Source organism: Cydia fagiglandana, chromosome 1 (assembly GCF_963556715.1).
Source record: "Cydia fagiglandana chromosome 1, ilCydFagi1.1, whole genome shotgun sequence".
Taxonomy (NCBI): Eukaryota; Metazoa; Arthropoda; class Insecta; order Lepidoptera; family Tortricidae; genus Cydia; species Cydia fagiglandana.
This window is the reverse complement of record NC_085932.1, coordinates 29517326-29543818: the sequence shown is the minus strand read 5'-3', so window position 1 is coordinate 29543818 and position 26493 is coordinate 29517326. Positions and strand designations below refer to the sequence as shown.

At 38.3% G+C, this 26493-nt stretch overlaps 1 protein-coding gene across 1 annotated transcript in view; it reads left to right on the top strand.

The window, feature by feature from the left end:
* LOC134669525 (hemicentin-2-like) overlaps positions 1-26493 on the top strand; it is a 142569-nt gene that overhangs the window by 60774 nt on the left and 55302 nt on the right. The window contains exon 2 of the mRNA XM_063527125.1: positions 18949-19096. Coding sequence (XP_063383195.1) covers positions 18949-19096 — 148 coding nt within the window. The remainder of the gene's footprint in view (positions 1-18948; positions 19097-26493) is intronic.

The following is a 26493-nucleotide window of genomic DNA, read 5'->3' as shown; positions in this document are numbered from 1 at the left end:
AGAAAACAACCATGACTCAAGAACAAATATCTGTGCTCATCACACAAATCACCTTAAGACTCACTAATCACCTTAAGATTTAACTAATAATTGACCGAGCGTTAGCGATGGTCTCCGTTTCAGCCTGGCCAAAAACACTAACACTTCATCCCTTTTATCTTAACCTAACCTAGTTCTTATAAAAACATGAATATCAGAAAAAGCAAAACGTACAGACACAGATACTGGTAATATTGAGCTCTTATAAAAATAATTCAGCTAGGGCCAAAATTCAGAGAGGAAAATGTCGAGAACGTTTGTATGGAAAAATGACCACTAATATATCCTCAAGGGTAAGTAAGTATACCTAAGCCTTTTCCGGTAGAACAGTCAAACGTGTCAAAGGCGAGCCGAGACGCGCACAATATCCGCCCGCGGACACCCGTGTTTATTCCACGCTACTTTTGCGATCTTGGCCTGGTCCTCAATTTCAAACCTGCTCTTGATTTTTTTTTGTAGGCAGATTATAATTGGCAGATTATTTTGTAGCAAATATACTCTTGTGAATAACAACTGAACTTATAATAATTTTACGGTTTAGACTCACTTGTTTTTAGACACTCGCGCGACATGTTTCATGTTTATTCAATGTTAGTATGTCTCACAACAGTTTAAATTCGATTAACAACTGAACTCCCCATTTTAAAATCAGTTAAATAGGTATAGTTTCTTTCTAATAACTTAGGTATAACAGTTTTGAATGATTCATGGTTTATTTTCATTAGACTTGTATCGACCGGGATATGAACAATACAAAATGTAATCACGCGTTCATATCCCCGTTGATATGAGTATACATTTTTAGCAAAATATTATGACCATATCTTTCAACTAACAAATTGATTTGTCTAGCTAGACAGCCTAAGTTGGTCCTCGCGCTGAAGATCACTTATGCAAATGAAAATGGCTGCCCAGATGCAGCGGCCATTATATCAGAGTGCAATGCATAATGTGCCCTCAAGGCTGGCGAAGTGATGAATAAATACATACACAAGGCTAACTTAGTTTTGCATTTTGGAGCATGTTTGGCCAAGCGACTGCAAAGGGTGTTACCTCCAAGTTGTTGCCAGTGGTGACAAATTATTCTTATTTCTCTCCTGCCGGCCTAGCCAAGGTTACAATAGCTATCGCTTCGACAACGAAAAACATTATGTCTCTCTATCGCTCTTCCATATGAGCGCGACTTTGACAGTTGCGTTTCGATCGCTACGCTACGGAGCGTAGCGATTGGCATCTTGGCTACGCGGCCTGTCCCCAGTGGTAACAACGAAGAAAAATGATTCCCAGTAGTTACCACCAACTCACTTTTATGGTAACTAGTGGGGATTTTTATTAAAACTAGAGGTGGGTATAGCTGATGCCACCAAAATGCTGCAGCTAGATAATTATACTTGTAAGACTTCAATGTAGTAGCTATTTGTTAAAAAAAATGAGGCATACCCTTGTGACCCATTTAAATATGTTTAACGCTTTATTACAATTTTACAACATGCTTCTTGATACTTTCTGCGTACTCTTGAACTTAAAAGGCCCGCTTAAAACTTCAAGTTCCTTTGTAGCCTCGACCTTACTTTAGCCTGGCAAAAAGCTCTATCGTACGATTTGCCTTTCCTCAGGCTTTTTAAAGCCTCTTATTTCACTTGGCCTAAGCAACGCTAAGATGTACGGTCGGAAAAAACTTCTAAGTCCTTAAAAACTACTCAATGTGTTAAATATTAATGAACACAAAAATTCAGTCGAGCGTTCACAAAATTTTTAGAAGTGGTTTAGTAGTTTAGTTAAACATAGATTGAGTAGAAATTAGGATTTCCTGCAAACATATGTAAATTAAATTTTCCCGCCACTACGTTTCAACCTTTAAAGGCACCTGCCTAAGACTAGTTTCTATTTCTATGTTGATAGTGAATACAGTGATCAAATGCTAATGTCAGATCCGAGTTTTCAAGTTTGAGTGTTTGGAGAGGGCTAGGGCACATCGAAACGCCATCTCTCTGGGATCTGAGACGACAGGCCCCTGTTACTAGATAAGAGCTGGATACTGAAATATTAGGTACACGAAAAACTTACTTGACACCAAATTAAACTTATATTATAAAGATTCAAATTAGAATGAAATGGTGAACTTTTTATAGTGACCGTGCGTGCTGGAGGGTCTGCCATCCTGTGGCCTGAATCGGAAACATAAACCTTTACATACATTGCCAAAGCAAGTGCTACCATCTACCGTTCTGCCATCTTGTGAGCTCCATCGGAAGCGTAATATTAACCTTCACATTTACGCCTCGCCAGGCGTGTTTCACTCCGCGATTTCGTCGCTTGGCGCTGTCGCCACCTAGCGGCCATATCTGTGCTTATCGTAACAGACGCGTTTTGTTAGAGAGTGAGTCTTCTGTACTTAGTACTATTATTTATTCTGTGGCCTCGCGCCAAAAATCTGGCGGCTCCTGTGCTGCCCCCTACAGGCTTCTGGGCGGCTAAAGGTTATAACTAATTTATACGACAAAATTCAGTTGTTTTGCGGTCTGTACAAGTAATGTAAACGTTAGATGCATTTCTTTAGCTCGGAAATGCCTTGGATCTGAATGTTAAACAGCTACTTGGCGTAATGTATGTACTAGGAACTGCTAAATAAATATAAAGACGAAAGTTGTATGTATATTTTCTGAATATTTTAACATGGCGGCGTCTAGCGATGTTTGTTTAGTAAAGATATGTTTAATGCAATCGGACCAAAACCTAAGAAATTCATAATGGCGTTTTATTAAGACACGATGATTGTGTATTTTAGAGGAGGATGCCGTGCAAAAAATAAATAAATATCCCATGCTGTCCGTAATTAACCCAGCTTCCCGACGGAAGGGTAAACACCGACGTGTTTACCCCGAAACCTACGGGTAATTACGGACAGGCAACATTTTGATTTTTATTTAAAACTTATCTTATAATTGTTGATTGATCTCGTATAATAATTAATGTTGGTATAACCGGAGTTTCATCTTCCTCGCGTTATCCCGGCATTTCGCCACGGCTCATGAGAGCCTGGGGTCCGCTTGACAACTAATTGGTTGGTTGGTATAACCGGAGTTTAATATTTAATAAAGTCAGACTAATTGTACATTACATATTTTCTTTCAGCGTCCGCAATTTCCCCATCCTCCCCTAAATACATAGAACATAAATGCCTCATGCCTCATAGCAGTATGTTCGACTTTTGTACACGAAGTTATTTCTTTTTTTTGCAATAAAGTATAAATAAAACAAAAAAACAAATAAAAAATAACTAACTTTAAACAAATCAAGTAGCCGTTAGCTGAAGGAATCCATACGATTTCGTTATGAACTTTCATGGTTATAAAGTTGATGCTGATTCTGGGAATGTTAGGCAACCAGGCGTAGCGCAAGCTTGAGACCATATAAAGTTCTGTGAAGATGAAGTTGGGGGGGTTGGGGGGGGGGGGGGGTTAGTTTTTTAAAACTAAGTGTTTGACCTAAGAAATAATATGTAGTGAGGTTTCTAATATAGGTACACGATGGCTAAAAAATAACTACATTCCAAAGGCCAGGGAGATTTTAGGATTATACTGAGCAACTTTTACTATGGGACCAACCCCGAAATCGCGAAACGTCGATATATACCTCGACGTGGGTAGGTACTAGACGTCGATATGTATAATGTTATGTACCTAGATAAACAATTAAATACTAAGAAATCATTTCTAACTCCGGAATAAATACACAGTTGAACACACAAATAAATGTCTTCAGAAGGATTCGAACCCAGGAACTCTAACTTGAGTAGAGTTACACCATTAAAAGTCTGCAGCGGATTTGATAGCCCACGCAGTGCAAGTGTCATTTATACGTCATAATTTCATAGAAGTTCGACGTTTAAAATAACACTTCCATTGCGTGGACTATCAAAATCGCTGCAGACTTTTAATGATGTAACTATACCAACTAGGCTAGGCTAGGCTCGCGCGTCATTTTTGAGCTCTATTTAGATTTCTATAGTTGTTTTAGTTCGTTGCTTACAACTCATCAACACATGACTTCGCGAACACATTTCAAAGCAGTGGCGTACCTAGTATTAGCTGACGGAAATCGTACGATTTCCTCGGAAACTAGCTTGTTCACGAAGCAGACGCCAAAACCAGAAACTTGCGTACTTTACCTATTCAACATGGCGTCAATACAAAACTTGACGCTTTAGAGACCTTAATAATACCTGCTAGAATGAGTTGCGTTCTCACGTGTGACTCCATACATCAAGTAAAGTAAATATTAAATTATATTTTGTACATAGGTTCCGAAAAACTCATTGGGCAGGATTTGAACCTGCGACCTCCGAATTGAAAGTCGGACGTCATATCCACTCGACCACCACTTGATAATGGGGTTTTATTATAATCAAACCAAAGCCAACTAATATCCACAAAACCCCCCATCCGAGATTGCATCGCCCACTAATACACATCGATTAAGAGCCCGCCGTTCCCATTACGACATATTAGCTCTATTAGTTCCTTGTTCAGCTTTATTGCGGCTAGTGTGCCAACACTCGAGCTTTTATTTGGCTTCTAATTGAAATCTAAGTATACAGGCACAGAATAACTAATACAGGGTGGGATTTTCTAAATTACGTCATTTTAAATTGGGGGGGGGGGGGTCTGGACATCGGATGATGGTAGCATGGCGAAACGGGGTAAGAAGGCTTCGGGGGGGTAGAAGGAGGAAACGGGGTCATTCGAAGCATGATTTTTGGATGATTTTAGGGGGAGGGGGGTCAAAAATAGATGACGTAATTTATGAACAGCCCCCTGGAGGGAAAGTACTCTAAATAATGGAGATAACAAATTTCACTTAAAGAAAAGAAACATTCCTTTATTTTTGAGCAGAAATGAAACTGCATTCAAAGATTTAAAAAATCGGTACAGTTTCCTCACCCAGGAATCGAACTAGCTAAAATTAAAAGTTAATTGTGAAATAATGTTTTAAAATATTTATTAATTATTCTAATTATTATTTAAGATGTACCTACCTAAAACATTTTGTAAGTACTACTACTTATATTGTATTGTTGTAATCTCGTGGTAAGAGCACTGTCGTGTGAGGTTGCCGTGTAAATGTGTCGTTTGTACAAATTGTTATTTAAAACCATTAGGTATGGAATCGGTTTTAGGTTCTGGGAATGTGAAATGCTGAATAGCTCGAGGTTTGGGGCTTTGTTGCCACTATTTTGTTGAAATTTATTTGAAGAAATGTGTCTGATGTATGAATTAGAAATACCGGTATTTTCAAGTTACTTTTTGTTTACTACAGTATTGTTGTCAAAGTATGAAGTGCTTCCATTCTAGAAAATATCAGCTTTTTTCAAAATTACCCTGTTGTCGAAGTTAACCCAGTAAACCTTACTTGATGTATTTCGCTACAAATATATATGCATATATGTATATATATTGTTGCGAATGAGCGATAGCAGATGATGACAATTGAGATCAAACATTCCATGCCTCAAACGGAAAAATGGAACCCTTATAGGATCACTGTTGTCGTTCGTCCGTCTGTCCGTCTGCCCGTCTGTCAAAAAAATAGTTAAATTTATACGGAACCATCGGCGGGTGAGTCCGACTCGCACTTGCCCGGTTTTTTTAATTCGAACTCCGCTTTGTTCAAGTTAATGAACCTGACAACTAGCCACTCATATCGCCAGCATTAGGGCGCGCGCACACTACGCCGCCGCAGTCATTTGCGACTGCTCGTAACATTTTACGACTCAACAAAATGGCGACTACCACGACCGAGACTCATGAGTATTGCGTATTTTTTGACGACGAAATGACTTGTTTTATGCATTAAATCGTAAAAACGAGTTTTCGGACGGTGTTTTTACGAAGTTTGCGTATGTGGTGAGGTTACGAGGTAAAAGTATTGTAAATTCCATACATTGTGTTTCATGTGGTGGAAACTACATAGTTTAATACTAGCGTATGTAATGCGTTTACATAGTATCATCATCATCATCATCATCTCAGCCATAAGACGTCCACTGCTGAACATAGGCCTCCCCCTTAACATAGCCCCCCCCCCTTACATAGTATAGTAGTTTGAAATTGTATGTAACTGGATTCATTAATATTGTTGGGAAATAGAGGTAAGGCTTGCAAATTAAATGACGATATCTACAAATTATTATAATTTCGTAGCAAATTAAATAATAACATTATTTGAATTTAAAGTTAGTTAGCTATCTGGCTACCGTAAAACACGCGTACTTTACTAAAATTACATTAGGTAGGTAACTACCTAATGTTAGCAATGTCACAGATGTCACTTTAATGAGTCGATTTTGCCTCTGAATGTAGGCGCCAGCTAGCGACTGATACGTTTTAAGTCGGTGCCAAGCCAAGTAGTTATAATACTGACCAATAATATTTCCAAGCAACTAAGACTGCTTTCTTGCTTGTAGAATCGCACCAGGATTGGCTTTCGATTCGACAGTGTGTAGACGCTTTTAAGACTTTGCTTGACGCCGTCTTCAAACATATCACTTGCTAGCGTATATGAAGGGGATAATAGTTTATTTTACCCTTTTTAAAGTCGGTTTTTCTTTTTCTATTTCTCCTTAGCCCGTTATAGTGTCCAAAGGCCTCTCCCCTTGATTTGCACAACTCCCGTTGTTGTGATTTTTTCGTCCAGTTTTTGATGAAGGAGTCTAAGTTTATTTCTATTTATATCAACAAAGTATTGTTCTTATTTATGTTTTTGTTTTTTTTGCGTCAGCGTTGAAAGATAATTTACTGTCTGTCTAGACTAGATAAGTTTAAAGCGTCAACATAGTTTTTTTTTCAAACAAAAAATCACCCTCTGATTTTTTTTTCCATTTCAAACCAGGTAATTTTACCGCACCGCACTAACAGTTTAAAAGCTTCTCCAAAGTGGTTACATTAGGTGTAATCTTGTCCCGTTTATCGCCGCTCCGCCATTATCTGCCCTTAATCGTGCTATGACGATTAGAGCATCCTGATTGCGCCCTTAGGGACTCGAGACAGATCCAGCGATACCTACGGGGGGGGGGGGGGGTTTGAAATTATTAATAGACTACGCAATGAAACGTTTTTGTATAGTCAGAAATTGTAGACAATTATTGAGGGCGCCACTACGTAACTGTCACATTTTTTACGTAAAATGCTTAACTTGGAAACTTAGTATGATTTTTTTTGGTCTATTTATATTTAATTTATATTAGTTTATGTCGCACTATAGCTTAAAAGTTGTGTTTATTTGACGTTATGCACGACGATGCCTGGTTTTCCTCTTTAAAAGAAAAACGCTTGAGGCGCCACGAGCAGGCCTCCAACCCCCACCCATCTGGGGGAGCATACACCTGCCGCGTGTGTGGACAAGGGCTATCCTCTCCCTATCTAATCCTCTCCCGCATAGGGCTATACAGCCACGAACGCAAGTGTCGTTACCGGGATGCTGCTTAAAATATCTGACACAGATGAAAGGCCTATTATATCTATTATATTTGACGTTTTATAACATTTTGTTAATATAATTTGGACAATGACATAACAGTAGCTACGGACTTTAAAATAGTTTATCTGTAATTGTGTATTTTATTTTTAATAGTATAAGAAAAGTCCTTCTGAAATTTGAAAATGTAGACAACGAGACCAATCAACTTCATCACACAATTCCGTATACTTTTCAAACAAAAACAATAACATATAATTTCATCAACCATCTTCGGGAAATCAAAAATCATAGAATAAAAATTAAACAAAGATCCCCAACGATCCGAAATTTTGAAGTCTCTTGAAATATCTCATCAATTGCTAAAAAATGGCGCTCACTGTAAAAGCAAATATGCCTCGTTTTACCAAATCACGTTGCATTCGCGCCGATATCGTCCAAATAGCTCTCATATGCATGGAATCGAAGGAAATGCCTGAATTTACTGCTAATGCCTTTTTGGCGGCTAGTGCACTAGGGGGAAAAGTTCGGTAAACGTTACTGCACGCTCGTACTAATAAAATACAGATTGTGATTTGCGTGTCACCGAAAATTTGTTTAGGCAGGGAAAGGTGTAAAACTAAGTAATATCGTCGGGTGACAAGCAAAAGTCACTAAGTACTATCAAACATTTAAAGTAACAATGCAGTTTATTACACTTGTAACACGGTTTATTGTCCAATAATTTCAATGGTGTTAGTTAGTGACTTTTTCTTGTCACCCGACGATATTATTCAGCAATTACCTATAGGTTTTTTTTTGTTGTGTATTGGTAAATAAGTAACCGCTATTTAGTTTTTTCTTCGCAAGAATGATGGAAAACATTGGATGTGACTCCGGGGGTAAGAAATTAAGAATATTGTAAACTCGAGTCTTTAATTCCCGCCAGGCTGAATCATAGACCTCGTTTACAAAATATTGTTTCCCCCTCGTTGCACTATATTCATAAACGTCTGTCAAATTTAACAAGTCGTTATTACCTAATCGTTAATTGCTATGTAAGAGGTTGGAAAGTTTAATGAATGAAGAGGTCATTTATTAATTAAATTTTTTTTAAGTTATTTCAATAGCAAGCAAGCTTTTATCATTATTCAATAAAACAAAACAAGCCTAACTAAAAATACAAGCCACCGCTTTATGAAACTTAAATGAAATGCATTTGGGTTGAATTTTAAACGAAGCCAGGCTAATGGGCTGTTCGTTGTCTGGCAAATCGAAATACCATTTAAAGTTCAATTCAAAACTTTATAGGTTTTTAAGCCACACGGACTCTATGGGGTGTTTTACATTTCTGTGAAAAGGGAATGTTGTAACCAAAAGGTATATAACAGTTGCTTTGTAATTACTAATGATTACTCTAATTCTGAGGAGCCCTGACGCGTTTGGTGCATGCTGAATCGAATAAGGACGGGAGTTGGAAACTGCTTATTTGTGGCACAAATGGAACTGGTGCGAATCACCAGTACGTCGGTGTGGAGCAGCCGAGCAGACCGTATCCCATGGTATTTGACTGTCCTCTAACCAAATACCATGGGCAAGTGGAGGATTTTACCACGTTAACCACAGAAGCGGTACTACTTAAAAACTGTAAATCTCTGAAGTAGAGTAACAGAAAAAGGCATACGATAAAATATCTCTAATTCTACGGAAAAACCTTTTAAAGTTAGACCAAGAAAAGTTTGCATCGATTTTGATAGCACACGCAGTGCAAGTGTTACTTATTTTAAACGTCAAATTTCTTTGAAATTATGTCGTACTTATTATTACGAGCCCATTGTGTCCCACTGCTGGGCAAAGGCCTCCCCCCTCTTCTTCCATTCTTCCCGATTTTGAGCTGCATCTGGCCAGTCTCTCAAAAAGGAGTCTAAGTTATCCCGCCATCGCCGACGAGGTCTGCCGCATCTCCGGTTCGACTCATGGGGCACCCACTCCGTGGTTATCTTGGCCCATAAGTCATTCGCCATGCGGCAGACATGACCAGCCCAGTCCCACTTTAACTTGGCCGCTTTTCGAGCTACATCTATTATTTGAGTTTTAGAGCGCAGCGTGGTGTTCCGGATGTGATCCCTATACTACTACGTACTACGTACTTACCTATAAATAACTCGATAGATAATAAGTAAGTCATAGATGCTGCTTAAATCATCTGTAAAGATGCACAAGGCCTAATGATGATGATGATGATGATGATGATGACCTATAAATAACACTTGCACTGCGTGTGCTATCAAAATCTTCGAAGACTTATCTTGGTCTAATTAACTCTATACATATTGTTAAGAGTGGCGGGAGTGTACATAAGATAGTAGGACCAAAAGGCGGGAAAGAAGGGAGGCTTTTGCCCAGCAGTGGGACACTTAGGCCCACTTGCACCATTCCACTAACCTGGGGTTAACCGGTTAAACCTGGAGTTACCATGGGTACCAGTACAATTTGACACTAGGATAACGGTTTAACCGCTTAACCCCGGGTTAGTGGGATGGTGCAAGTGAGCCTTATAGGCTAATAAAAAAAACTCTGATTCTTGGGATTGCACCGCGTCAACGCAATATTAGCAACACTGCTGCGATCATAATCCGGAGGACAACTTTATCGTGATGTCAAAATAACTGCATCCCTCAGCTGGTTTTGATTATGATGATGATGATTAAGGCGCTCGGAACTGAATGCTTTTAGTAATCTCGCGCCCTAGAAATGTGACTAGGCATACCTTAATCATATTCCGCCACTGCATGTATCTCAAAACATCACAAAACTATCCTGAAAACCGACTCAGTTTTGATTTTTCCACACCAGTTACGAGTAACATAATTAGTACAGTAGGTACATCTGTAACAGCATTTGAGCATTGAGAATGTAGGCTAAGGTCGGGAGCTCGGGAGTAGAATAGGTATCGGAAATATGCCCGTCAGCATCACTAGAAAGGCTAGTAGTGTAGTGCTTTGTTCTGTGAAATGAACCTAGGCATTTATGTGAGAAGCGGCCGCATTGAAAGCAGCTGGTATAGAGGTAATTATAATTATAGTGTTACAGATGATTTAGTTACAGATGCTACGATGTTACTGAAATAAGATCTTTTTCGAGCAAGTGTGATGAAAAAAATATATTTAGATAAAGATAACGCCGGCTCTAACCCTACACCTCTGGCCGAAAATAATTAAATTCCTCCTACATTCGTACATGAATATGGATATAATATAATATAATAATATATTACGAATGAATGTGGAGGGAAGTACGGGGAAAGGAAAACCGAGGAAAAGGTGGATAGACTGTGTGAGAGATGATATGAAACGAACGCAAGTGAATGATGAAATGACGGGCGACAGAGAGGTGCGGAAGAGACATGCTGCGCCGACCCCAAGTGAATGGGACAAGGGCAAGAGAATGATTGGTACATTGGAAGAGGGTATCCCAATAGGGGAGACGGAGAGGAGATGTGTCCCGCTGAATTTAGCGTGAGACATATTTTCAAAACAATACATCTTATAGGTAATTTACATTCATTAATTTTGAAAAATACATTGCTTGAACCACCACATCATCATCTCATATCGTATAACCTAACTTCTTCGTACATACCTAACTCATAACACTTTTTTCTATACTTGTTTTAATTGAGCTGTTTTGGAACATTTGGAAAGGTAATTGAGTACTCTCAGGGCGACTTTGTCCACAGATCTATTTCGTCATAAATCTATAGGTAAAAAGGCTGCAGAAGCAATTCTCGTTTCGCTATAAATTGTACTTGCGCTCCATTACAAAACGTTAGGATTTTCCGACCTATACACAGATCCAAGACAACTCCAATACCTTTCGTTTACAAACAACGATCTAGAAGTGTAATGCAATTTCCAGAAACTTCTAAACCGCAAAAGATTGCAACAAAATCTAGAATTGATTCCTTGAAATCTATTCCAGTCGCTCGTAACCCATCGGGACTGTGCAAACTTAATTCTGCATTGGTCGGTGGAAAATGAATCCTATGTCGCGGGGTGTAAAGATTTGAGATGGTGCACTGGTATAGTTGCTAGATATTCCCGCCAATAAAAGAGAGGTTACAGGAATTTGTCTTGGTCGCTACATACGGGGTTTGAGAACAATCCATCTCAGATTATATTACTAGGAAATAAATCAATTTGTTTTATGTAAATATTTTAATTGGTGTTGTCTCTAAAAAAACACGTCCTACGAGATTGCATATAAACTGAAATAGATGTAATATGAAATAGACAAATAGAAAAAAATGTGCCTACGTCAATTCTTGGAATTATTTGTCAAGCGGACGCCAGGCTCCCATGAGCCGTGGAAAATGTCGGGATAGCGCGAGGAAGAAGAAGAATTTATATGTTGACTAATAATTTGATTTGTCTTCCTAGTTGTATAGGACGCACTGTACTTGAGAAAATTCAACACATGCCACTATGACCTAGGTGGCCCAGTGGTCTAGTAATCTTTCGCGAATGCAGAGGACGACAGTTCGATTCCAGCCTTGGTCACTTTATCTTTCGTATATGACATATATTTCAGTTTTCTTTCTAACTATTATAGATTTTTTTTTGTGTTTTTGTATCTTTATTTTTTTATATGCCCTTTATTCAACTAGGGTCTTATAGGTTACGAGTAGGATTTTACAATGTGAGTATAAAAGTAGAATATATTATAATGGTTATGGTATGGTTATTTTATATTATTATTATAAGTAGTTTTTTTTATGTAAGTAATTCGACATTAAGAGACCATATATATACATCTCTAAGTAATACGAGTAGTTTGAATTGACAGTTGCAGTTGCAGTATTTTAAATTGTCGATGTATTGTTATTTTTGCTTATATGTAAATTCAACGTTGACGTGTAAAAGTGCCCTTGGGGCCTATTTGTTGAATAAATGTTGAAGTTTTTATAAATAAATAAATAAATAAATAAATTTATTGTCCATCGCCTCGAGCTATGTGTAGGAAGTTATCTCAATCCCGCACCGACACGACACCTGCGAGCCGATCAACGACCGCAGCCATATCTCACCAGGCCCCAGGTCGACGGTAGCTGATGTTAGTTATGGATGGAATTAAATTGTGTGAAACACTATAATTTTAAATATATTAAAACGGGTCACTCACGTATTTTAAGTCGAAAAACGCTCGATATGTTTCACTCCGTACCGAGGAGTGTCATCAGGTCCTTGTGTTGCTGACACTCCTCGGTACGACACACACATCACACACATATTTCATATATTAAGACTACGCCTCGGTACGGAGAGAAATATATCGAGAGTTCTTCGACTTAAAATGAGTGAGTAACCTACGGGTTACTACGGGATACGGTTAAGAACGCTTAATATATGTAATATGTCTGTGTCTCACCGAGGTTTCGTTATTAAAACTACTTATATTTTTTCTGCCAAAAAGAAAACCGTTGTGGGATAAGACACAGTCATATTATGTATATTATGAACTGTGTCTTAGTAGGATAAACATAAAAGTTGTCCATTATACTGTAATTATTCCCGATGATTGCATATGTAATTAATTACTATGGAATTGATATATCAAACTACAAGTGTAATCGTGATTCCTCGGTAATCAATTACTGTTTCATTCATTGAATTCAATTTAATTACAGTTGGCAGTAAATTGTGTATCCAAAAACTAAGATACTGCACTTGTGCACATAATTTTGACCGCTTCGTCCGCTCTACTACTTCTGCTACAAGTAGGACACTGTTAAATCTTTTTATTGGCTTCAGTTCGAAACTGAACAGGTGCTCGTTACTGAGCTTAAGGGGTTTAAAGCTCAATATCTCGGGAAAAGCTTCCACGATTGAGCTTTTATGATATTAGTAATGATAGAGCAAAGAAACTTGTAGAGTCATCGGAAATATAGCTTAGTAAGAGTATTTCTGCAGTTTGTTTCTGCCAAAGAAGGTAAAAATACTTGAGAACCGTTTTTAAAGTACGCACTTTTACTCAGAGCATAATAAACAATTATACAGTATGTGTTTGACCATGGGGCTTTAATTCCAGGGCTTGATTTTACTCGCTAAACTGAGCTACTTTTACTATGGGACCAACCCTAAAAACGGGGTTTTTTTTTGGCTTTTCCATAGAAAACGTCGACATCTGATCAGCCAAAATGTATGAAAAAGTAAAAATTTTTTTCGTGATTTCGGGGTTGGTGCCATAATAAAAGTAACTCAGTTTAGCGAGTAGAATCGAGCCCTGGATTTAAAGCCCCATGGTCAGTAACACCCTGTACATACCTAGCCTAGTCAGTGCCTATGAAGCAATAGGTTTCGGGTTCGAATCCCGGTTAGGGTATTTATATGTATACTTATCACCCTATTACTAAAACTCCTATCTCTGTCTGTTTGTCCGTCTGTCTGTCTGTCTCTTACCAGGCTTGTCTCATGAACCGTGAGAGCTAGACAGTTGAAATTTTCACAGATGATGTATTTCTGTTGCCGCTATAACAACAAATAAGTACTCAAAACAGAATAAATTCAATATTTAAGTGGGGCACCCATACAACATAACGTGATTGTTTGTCGTTTTTTGCGTACGGAACCCTTCGTGCGCGAGCCCGACTCGCACTTGGCCGGTTTTTCCGTTTAACGAGCCAAACGTGCCTAAAGCCTCCCTGAATGCAAACAGCTTGCCAATTAGAGGTCTTAAAAGACTCCGAATTCTGTAAGAGCCCGTGTTGTGAGCTTCTACAGAATAAACTAGTTCATTACGAGAATAGACACTAATTTCGCATCTGGAAACTGTTTGCGGGTTTAAATTGAATGTAGGTAATTCTGGTTAGTAAGAAATTATATTCCTATCTTATCATAGTTAATTGGAATGATACAAGAAAACGTCTGTAAATAATCTGTCTGTGGATAATGTTATGTAATGAACGCGTAATATTTTAATTGTAAATAAAAAAGTAGGTGCCGAAAAATGTTTTCTTGCCTATTTTGGTAAGGGCTTATAACTGCCACAAAAATACACTGCGTTTACTTATTCAGAATTGAAAATTAAAATTTACATTTGCGAGCATATATTAATTGAGACTATCTCAAAACGGTAGATATTGTATACTATTTTATGACCTAAAGTTCCGTATACTTTCAAGGCTCGCCTTTTCATTAATTTTTGCACAGAAAACTAACAATTCTAGAAAAACCGAAACGACCACATTCGTATCGGTTTTTCTAATTCTGTACCCTTAGTTAGTGTACATTTTGATTCGATAGCGTAACAAGCGATTCAGGTTAAGTCTCATTTTATATGGGATTTTGAGTTTCCAAAACATGCAGCTTGGCGCGCTGTTAAAAATCCCATACAAAATGAGACTTAACGCAAACGTGTACGTCCGTCACGATTCCAAATGAAATTTAAACTAGGGGTTCTGTATATCACTGTAGTTATTTACAATAATGCAAATGGTTAAACCACAAACAATACTTCCTCCAGACTTAGCATAGTCGCGCTACCCCCTCTACCACGCATACGGTAATTTTACTCCATGTTCGAGTCGAAAGTGTCTTTGTGTGACGTCCGTGTGTTTGAACGGACCAATCATGGCACGGGACTTCACTCACCTCGTCCTGCGCACCACCGCATTTTTGGCACCATCGGTTGCATGAAATAATTGCTCTAACCTCGGTCTAGAGGATTCCTAGTCTATGGGTTAAACAGTGACCTAGGAGAACGTACTTACTTAATACATCGCAATGAGTGACAACTGACAGGAAAATGTTCCACAAAACCCATAATTTTTATTTATTTATTCATATCCATTTATTCATATATATAAGTATATAACATTTTAAACTCTCGCGTTTTGTACAGTCCGTGAGATCTTAGAAGAACCTTCGGGTCTCGGCTATAATCGGATGTAATCGTGTAATAGAAAATGACAGTTTCAATTACTTTGGTTGACGAATTAGTGGCAGTCCAACACCCAAAGAGTGCAGTCGTTTTTCGCGTCTTGAACTATATAGAGCAGTTAATACCACCATAATATATTCGTTATTATTTCATTAGATATTTAAAAAAATTGATTTTAATGGAGACACGTTTCAAAAAGGGTATATCTGTAAATAGTCAATCGCGGGAAATTGTATATAATGTATATAAATATTTTGCGAAGGAAGCGGCAACTTTCAAGAAGAGCGATAATTGTAAATATTTTAATAAACTTCAAGACCGGGTGATAGAAGCAACAGGCATTTCCAAATGTACTTTAAAAAGAATTTTAAACGAAGCCAACCAAAAATCTCCATCTATGCCTTTTGAAACGCCACAGAGAAAGAGACCGAAAAAAGATTATTTATTAAATTTAGATAGTTTTGATTACGACGTAATCAAGAGAATGGTATATGACTTTCATTATAGATTCAAAGAACTCCCTAATTTGAAAAATTTGCGATTGAAATTAATAGAAGCGATAAATTTCAAGGGTTCTACGTTCACGCTACGAAAAATTTTACGAAAATTGGGATTTCGGTATTGCAAAACCAAAGATAACCGAAAAACTTTAATGGAAAAACATGATGTGCGACTTAAAAGGACACAATTTTTATCTAAAATAAAAAAATGTAGAGAAGAAGGAAAAGAAATAGTGTATATGGATGAATCGTACATACACACCTCGCACGTTAATGGCAAAGGCTGGTCAGACTCGAGCAACGCAGGGATTAAAAAACCAATTTCCAAAGGGCAACGTCTTATTATAGCTCATGCCGGCAGTGAAAATGGTTTTATACCTGGTGCGTTGCTTATGTACAAATCTACGGACACAATGGGAGATTATCATAAGGAGATGAACAGCGAAAACTACGAGAAATGGCTTAAAAATCAGCTCATTCCAAATTTGCCGCAAAACTCCGTGCTAGTAGTTGATAATGCCCCATATCACAACAAACATACCGAAAAGATGCCAAATTCTAATACCCGGAAACAAGATATGATAGATTGGTTGAAAACTCGCAACATTCCAGTAAACACCCGACTAAACAAACCCGATATTTACGAAATTATCTCAAAACACAAACCAGAACATATTCAATATTCAATAGATAAAATAATGGCTGAACATGGTCATTCTGTTCTGCGGTTACCTCCGTATCACCCAGATTTTAACCCTATTGAAAATATATGGGCTCAAATAAAACAATATGTAGCCCAGCGTAATGTTGATATGAACATGACAAGCATCAGGAATCTTCTCCAAGAAAAGGTTAATATGATCGGTCCGGAAGACTGGCGAAAAGTTTGTCAGCACGCAGTTAAATGTGAAGAAAATTTCCGTAAATACGAAAATAGAATTGATAACTACAGTGACCAATTTATAATTGATACACATGACTCCGATAGTGATGATGATAGGCTCACACCCTAGCATTAAAAATGGTAATATTAACGCAATTTTCTAATCTTGAAGTTTTACTTTTATATTATAAATTCAAATCTACTTCTCCTTCTTCTTGGTCGTGACCTCATGACTGAGGGACGTGACTTTATTGGGCTATTCTTTCTGTCACTGCTCTCCAGGCCGTTCGATCTTCAGCCATTTGTATAGTTGCCTGGAGTGAAGTCCTGGTATAACGTCTTGGACCACATCTGTCCATCTTCTGGGTGCACGCCCTCTACTCATTCGTCCATCGACACTCCAAGCACGTCTTTTAATGCGTGTGCGTGCCACGTCTGATTGTATGGTCGAAGAAAATCCAATATGCGATAGGTATTCTCAGCTCTATATAATTTCTTCCAGAAGCGATACATGGTGAGATGACATTCTGTTTTCAAATTTACCTCCGGTCGAAATTCAAATTCTGATTCCATTTTATTTAAATTATGACAATAAGTCTAATCGCAATATAGTTATCTAGCGAAATTTAATTTAAGTGCCTTTAGATTAGGGTTTATTTTATGTTGATGCTAATTGTCCACTTAACTTTTTACGATAACTTCAAAAAGTTTTATCAGCTATTAAGAAAGCAGAACAGCAGTATCACCTTCGTACGTTACCGCCGATAACCGAAGTCTTTTTCTAAATTACGAAGGTTCTTCTAAGATCTCACGTACTGTACACATATTTAATTACAATGAAATCAGACCCGTTCGTGTAACTGAAGTCATTCATACTCGTTTCAGAGTAAACTGATAATTGATGGCGCTTATTTATTGAGGTTATTTATTTTACAAATGTTGTACTTTATGTTCTGAATCATAATTTCACATAAAATATCTGGGAGACCCAGCTTTGCTCGGAAAACATTTAAAATCTCAAAAATGCGCGTTTTCCCAGAGATAAGACCCAGATATAGTGATGCTGGTAAATATTTTACTGCAAAACTAGCGCCTAAATTTGTAAAATGTACTGTATTAAAAAAAGTATCTCCTCTTGTATATGAACTTGCCGATTTCATTGACTATACATGCAGGTTTGCCATGTTACAGTACCCCTCGCGCCCAGGAGAATTTTCCAGAATACAACATGAAGGAAAATTCCAAAAAGAAAAAAAACTTTAAAATTCCTATATTATACAATACTTACAATTTCAGATCCTTAATGTGCCATCTACCCAGGGCACGCCCATTAGAATCGGCAAGTTCATATACAAGAGGAGATACTTTTTTTAATACAGTACATTTTACAAATTTAGGCGCTAGTTTTGCAGTAAAATATTTTATTCCGCGCACACTAGCCGGTTACACTAGCTAGATCGATTTATCGTCTCCGGAAACCCCGATATAGCAAATTTAATCGAAATCGTTAGAGCCGTTTCCGAGATCCCCGAAATATATATCGGTACTTAAGAATTGCTCGTTTAAAGGTATTTCATATATACGCCCGCATAAAAAAAAATGCTGTTTTAATTGTACTCTTCCTAATTCCGGATATCCGTATATTTACTAGGTATTAGAACAAATGAAGTTATTTTCAGAAAATATTTTAATTTGTTTTAATTTAATCAAGTAGAAACCACAGAAAACCGCCTAGCGGTTAGTCTGTGAGTAGAAACACTACTATATAAATTATAAACTGAAATAAATGTCATAAATAAAAATTGACCAAGGCCTCCAGTGCCCCAGGCTGGAATCGAACCAGCGTCCTCTGCTATCGCGGCAGGTGCCTGTGCCATCCGGCCACCAGGACACAGCGGCATAGGTCGAATTTTTCCGACTATATGCATCTCTTACTGAAGGCTTATGGCGCCCCCTGGCCATCCCTAAGGTAGAACAGTACGGTTCGGACCTTTTAACTGGATCATCTCAGGTGATACCGAGTTAGCGAGAGAGATGGCGCTGCCAATCAATACTTTTTCTTAGTATATGACATTTATTTCAGTTTAAAATCCGTATATTTGTTGGCAAAGTGGCAAGCTAATTAAAATACAGTCGACTTTGTTCCAGTGTCCACGATGGAGGTGGAAGCCGTTGTGGGGCGGAGCGCCTCCCTGCCCTGCGACATAGAGCCGGACACCAACGAAGACCGAGTGTACATGGTGCTGTGGTTTAGGCATTCTGGAGGGAAGCCTCTATACAGGTTAGTATTATAACATGGTGGAGGTGGCGGCCGTGGTGGGCGGAGCACCTCCCTGCCCTGCGACATAGAGCCGGACACCAACGAAGACCGAGTGTACATGGTGCTGTGGTTCAGGCATTCTGGAGGGAAGCCTCTGTACAGGTTAGTATTATAACATGGTGGAGGTGGCGGCCGTGGTGGGCGGAGCACCTCCCTGCCCTGCGACATAGAGCCGGACACCAACGAAGACCGAGTGTACATGGTGCTGTGGTTCAGGCATTCTGGAGGGAAGCCTCTATACAGGTTAGTATTATAACATGGTGGAGGTGGCGGCCGTGGTGGGCGGAGCGCCTCCCTGCCCTGCGACATAGAGCCGGACACCAACGAATACCGAGTGTACATGGTGCTGTGGTTCAGGCATTCTGGAGGGAAGCCTCTATACAGGTTAGTATTATAACATGGACGAGGTGGCGGCCGTGGTGGGGCGGACTGGGCGGAGATATATAGTGGTATAAAATAATAATACGATACCGGAATTTTTGAGGTAATAGTGCTATATGTATAAAGTCCTAATGCACTATTTGTCGATCGGTGGACTTTATGTCTTTGCAGTAAGTTAACAATTTACGAAGGTACTATCAACTGGGGTGAACAGGGACGGCGGGGTAAATAGTAATAAAAAAACGGGAACGCAATTTTCCTGATATTCTTTAAAAACGATACAAATTGTAGTATCTAAAATCTACTAAAATTTTCAATCGCACGATACGATTTGTATAAATGGTTTTAAACAAAATTATGAAGTAAATTGAATTCCTAGTTTCTATCCCTCTAGATATGAATTCACACCCCAGGTTCACGGTACCTAATGAATCTTGACATTGCAAAGTCGTAGCTCGTTTGTTCGCTCGCGGTTCATCGAGCATTGAATCACAACAGTTACATAAAAAATCTTTCGGTGGCCTGCCTGATAGTCCTGATATTACGTGGTCACCGTATTAGGTATGGACGCGTAAAACACAAGGTATTGTGTTAAGTCCTTTTTTAACGTCTCTGTCTTTAAAGCAACGTTAACTTTTTATTGAAAGTACTCCTTGAAAGCATACAATTCACGAAAAAAAATTATATGAGGATATGAAAATTCACGATAAAATGATATTATAATTACGGTATAACTAAAGTTTTTTTTTTTACTACGCACTACATGTAAAGTATTGTATTCTCGAATATGGATGATAGCCAGGAGTTTGATGTGGCACTATATGTAGGTATTAGAGAGCCTAGGCCTCCATTTTCAAGCATTCAGAGAGCTAGCTCGCTTAAAAAGGTACCGTAAAATTTGATGTTAGTATCACAAAACACTTTAAATTCGAAAAATCCAGGTGAAATAGCGCTCAGACACCGTAATATTCACGCTATCGAAAAACCACAGTATTTGCGGTTCGATCCCCTACATCTGTTTATGGTGACCGCTCAAAGGGATCACAGAGACACATCACAGACTTGTACGCATCGCCGCGTCCGGACCGCGGAGCCGCCAGGCATACACAATTACACAACCTCTGGCTATCTGTTGCTATTGTTCACAAAGCTCATCGCCTCAAATATTGGTTAGAACCTCACAAAAAACAAATGAGGCACATTGGAACTTTGCGAGTCTTGATCTAATGTCGGCTGTACATACTCATCTAGAGCCTCTCGCCCCGCACGAGTTTCCACACCCTACTCGGCGGCCGGCCGCCCACCCCCTGTGATGGCTCCTCTATACGATGGGCCAGCGCCGGCCACTCCAAGGGACGCAGCCATGCGGTAGAATGAGATAGCAATATAACTTGCTCCCTCTAACGCATAAATACGTCTGCTTGGAGTGGCCGGCGCTGGCCCATCGTGTAGAGGAGCCATCAAGCTGTGAAGCTCGGTTCCCGGGACCTCCACACCGTTCGTTAGTGCCGATCACCATCGCCAGGGGAGTACCAGCGATCCGTACTTCCCTCTTTAGCGACAACCCGTTTAAAATAATACAATAATAGACGCACAAGGTGATCCTTTAATGTTTTTTTCCTTATAAACTCTAAAAATCGTATTGTCGTTTTCAATATAATATTTTCGAGTTAACCGGCCGGCCGAGGCGGCGAGGTCTCCAAGCAAGACGAACAGCAGCCCTGTTCAATCAACACCATTTAACCTACGCCGTCACATTCCTGCATTTACAAAGCTTAGATTACAAACTTAACTATGCCGTTGCCGAAATAAACCCAGCTTTGACTTTGGAAGATCGGATGGAAATTGCACGTGAATTGGTAAGGTTGTGTCACCTATATTGGAATTTGTTGAGGGTTACTCGCTTTCGTTTGTCTCGTTTCGTTCGGCGGTTTTTTTTCTTATTTCTGTAGAGAGAACGAATAAGTATTATAACATTTATAACGCAAAATCTGTATGCGAAGTTTTTGAGAAGATTACAAAAATGTTTGTAAATCTCATAAAAAGTTGTATGCCATAAACAATTATTTTAGTAATCATAATAATCACAGTATATGAATTCTACGGTTTAATATTACTAATTGTGACATGTTTCGGAGATAAAAAAATAAAAACCGGGCAAGTGCGAGTCGGACTCGCGCACGAAGGGTTCCGTACCATAAAGCAAAAAAAAAACGGAAAAAATGCAAAAAGAAAACGGTCACCCATCCAAGTACTGACCACGCCCGACGTTGCTTAACTTTGGTCAATAATCACGTTTGCTCTATGGGAGCCCCACTTAAATCTTTATTTTATTCCGTTTTTAGTATTTGTTGTTATAGCGGCAACAGAAATACATCATCTGTGAAAATTTCAACTGTCTAGCTATCACGGTTCGTGAGATACAGCCTGGTGACAGACGGACGGACGGACGGACGGACGGACAGCGAAGTCTTAGTAATAGGGTCCCGTTTTACCCTTTGGGTACGGAACCCTAATTAGACCTTGGTCTAATTTACTTGGCAAGCTAAATTACGATGTCTTCTAGTATTACGTAAATAGGCAATTTTATTTAAAAGTTGTACACTAAGCTTTCCTAGATTTAGGTATTTTTATGTTATTTCTAGAATAACGACCTTTCGATCCAAATAGAAAAAAATTGACAAAAATTTTCATAGATTTTTTTCCTTCCGTTCCGTTCCTTACCTAAAAGGGCAAATGTATATTTTTACAAAATACAAATCAGCCATCTATCATCAGTATTAGCAGGTGTACTTTCGTTTCGGCCAAATACATTTCGCCAAATTTCACTTCCCAACAAACTTATCGCAATAGTTTCATTTCCCAAAGGAACCTTTAGCAAAGTTACACTTCGCATATAATTTATTTGGTCAAATTATCATTTGGCATGATTTTACTTTGTCAAATGTTATTAGGACAAAAACTTATTTAGCAAACGTTTTTTATTGTCTAATATTATATTCCAAAAAGATGTTTGGTCAAAATTGTCACTTCGCAAATTTGACAAATAGGCATCTCTATTTAAAGTACTTTTTGTTATGTTATATGTAATAGGTACGTTAAATTCTACGTAATTTGGGTGGGTTGGGTTAGGTTTGAACTGCGATCCTCACAAAACGGAACCGCTATCAGAAAAGTGGGTTAGGTTAGGTTAGAACTGTCACCCTCACAGAATCGAAATGATATTAGAAAAGTGGGTTAGGTTAGGTTAGAACTGCGGTCCTTACAGAAACGAAATTCTATGTACTAAAAAAAGGTCATCGAAGTGGATGAATTAATTTAATAGAATAACGAGATGTAAAAAAATAACATGACATTTAAAACTAAAATGTGGTTTGAATATTGGTGGTTATTTACTATTTTTGGGTTACAATGATTACTTTGGTGTTATTTGCTTTAATAGAATAGCAAGATGTAACAAATTTCGTTGTCATTTTACATTAAAATGGAGTTTTGATTTTAGTGATCATTTACTACATATTTTTGGCAGTAAGAATGTTTTTTTTTTTGACGTTACATTTTACTATGTATATGTAATGATCAGTTAAATACTAGACAAATAAAATTCTGCAGCCTCCACTTTATTGGTATGTAAATTGTATGCCATGCAATATTTTGGGACATGTAAGTTATGCTTAATGATACATTTGACTAAATAATATTTGGTAAAATGAAACTTGTCCAAGTAATTATTTGCTAAACAATAACTTGCCAAAAAAGACTATTGCTAACTGAAAATTTGCGATAAGTTGTTTTGCCAAACATTTTTTTGGGAAATGATAATTTGGGAAACATAGTTTGGGATGTGATACTTTGGGAAACGATTTTGGCCCATTCGTTAGTAAACCGTATTAGCAACTTCTCCTAACTAATAATTAGACGAGTGACAAATATATCCATGGGCGATGTCGTGTGGTCACCATACAGTCCATGATTAAGTACGAGTACATTGATTACGATGCCTCCTAGCACCAAGCTTACTTAGCTATGCCAATGTCACACTAAGGAAGTTAATTTATAAATCAATAGCACCCGAATGTCGCCGTTCGAACGAGGCAATTAGGGCTCCACGTTGCTATTGGAGGCAGGAGTCGAACGATGGACCTAAGATGTGGGAATTATGAGTAGGTACCTATTTAATCGCAATGTTTCAAATAAAAGTTGAGGTACCTACCTAGGTACCATTTTGATACTGACTACATCAACATTACTGCAGCAGTATTGCAACGAGACATTACTGCAGAAAATGTCAAAAATTCGAGCAGCAACTCGATTTTGATTTATTTGCATTAACAGATACAATAGTATGAAGAGAGTCACTCCCACCCTGATGCCTTTATATGAGCAAAGTTTAGTTTAAATTGATACCTTTTTAACCTTTCATAATCTGCGTGGTCGAAAATCGTGTCGTAAATTTTGTTGTATAGAGCAGAAAGATTGTGCTCGGAAAAATGCGAAAAGATAGTTAAAAAAAGACTTTATTCACATCGGACCACGGGTCTCGGAATAATCGGTGAACTGAACATACATTAAAAAACACCAAACCGAATACAGAACCTCCTCTTTCTATGAAATTGAAGACGGATGATTCGGTCAGTATATAGTCACACCAACAAAAGTCTGCAGGGGATTTGATAGCCCACGCAGTGTAAGTGTTATTTATACGTCATAATTCCATAGAAGTTTGACGTTTAAAATGACAGTTGCACTGCGTGGGCTATCAAAATCGCTGCAGACTATTCACGGTCTGACTCTACCTATCCTTATCTTACACCAATAAGAGGTTAAACTGGTTTGCACGATTGAATGACTCAACATACAAGCACTAGCAACCTCTCCCAGCTTCAAGCGCTGGCCCAATTTAGCTCGAATTTTCGAATTTCACTCGGATTGTTCGCAATTTTACCAAGTTAGCCTAGTTCGGTTTTTCTTGCAGGTGAAGTTGACGACAGTTTAATAAACCTGTCAAGTTTTATTGGCCGTTACAGTCGTTAGAAACTTTGCTTATTACTATGGCATAACACATATTTTCGCTTGGCAACTTTAAAGTTTTGTTCCTAATGGATTTGCTTTGTACTACAGTGGCGGCTAATAATATTTTCCTCACCTAATAAGAGAGAATTAGAGCGTAATTTCACAATGTTTTTGCACAGTTGTACTAGTATTATTATTTATAAAGTAGCATTTGCCGTCCAGTTGAACTTTTTTTGATGTAGGTACTTTACGTAATAAATTTTGAAAAGTAACATTTTAGAGTTCGTCAATAGATGTCATCACTACTCTGTCATTCGTTTTTTTATCATTAGTTAAAGGTGTACATCTAGATTCTAGCTCATAACATAATCATAGATTTTGTTATTTTTAATCATACCAGTGCCGTAAGAAAACCAGGGCTCGGAACCGGTATTTTTATAAAACCCCCAAATAGACCAATATTTTGAATTATTTTATGCTCTTTACGTAAGACTATCATTAATTTAGCTAACGACTTTGTATTATATAAGATTGTCCAATTAAAAATTAAATAATAAACCAAAGAACGAAAAAGAACTTAAAAATACCGGTATTTTTGTATGGAGCAAATACCGGTTTCCGACCCCTGAAGAAAACAATGGTCAAGAGACCAGAATTTACTACATTTTAATCAAACTGTACTGAAAACTGTTCTGATGGTTATCAATGGTGTCGCCAGTGGGCCGTTTTTTATTTAATTACATGGTTTTCACCAAAATTCTATTAAATTTGGTGGATATAGGCATAGAGTTCCCTCTTCTGTAAAATATTGAACGCGACACCGTGTATACGAAAGGTTTTCAATCTTTGACACCGTTCACCATTTTTCCTCACAGCTTCTAAAAAGCTCCGCTTCCATCCAACTAGAGCACGAAATTGGATTGCGTTATGTAATAAGTGACATTTAACAAATTAATGGAAAAAATCGAATATAAGTAATTAATGCAATTCGATGCTAGGTCTTATAATTGATAAACTATAGCTGGTCAAGCAAATCTTGTCAGTAAAAAAAGGCGCGAAATTCAAATTTTCTATGGGATGATTTCCCTTCGTGCCTACATTTTTCAAATTTACCGCCTTTTTCTACTGACAAGATCTGCTTGACCAAGTATATAGACAATTTATAAGTTTCTACTTATGTGTTTCTGAAATAATTTTTACTTCCTTGTATACGTAAAGGTCGTTAAGGCAGCATCAAATATCCCAACAAGACCTCGTAGTCAAGAAAGAGAATATAACTGGTCGACCAGAATAAAAAAGGGTCTCTCAAAGCCCTGAATATTTTGCCATCGACAACCCAGGACAGACGATCCTGGCGCCTACGTACGAGGATACTCGACCTCAATAAAATTGAGAATGGGAAAAAGGCAAGAATTGATAAGTTGACTTTTTAGGGTTCCGTATCAAAAAGGTACAAAAGGAACCCTTATTTTAAATGTTACCAATTAACAAGCTAAACGGAAATGGCGGGTTGACCTGGACAGCTTCCTGAACAACTGGCCGGAGGAGACACCAAAACAGGAGTCGTGGAAATCAAGAGGAGAGGCCTTTGGGCTTTGTCCAGCAGTGGGACACTCAAATAGGCTAGGAAATAACAGCCAAATAAAATGTATAGTTCACATTCTTACTTCTAGCTCAATGCCGCTTGTTTACTTCTTACATAACGCCGTCCAGTTGAAAAATCGTGAGGTTCGACCCCAAAAATAAAGGGGGTTTTCGGCAAAGCGATTTTCGGGACCAATTAGCGGTTCCCCGAATGCGTCGGTCGTAGTCGGTGCAGCGATTTTTCAGAGCTCTCCAAACAGCGTCGTTAATACGCTATCGGTGGGATCAGGCTGTGGCCTTTTAGGCAGCGTTTTTTCACAAGCGCTTTTATATGCATAGAGAATCAAATGTCGATTCAGTAGAAACGTTTGTTGCAAAGA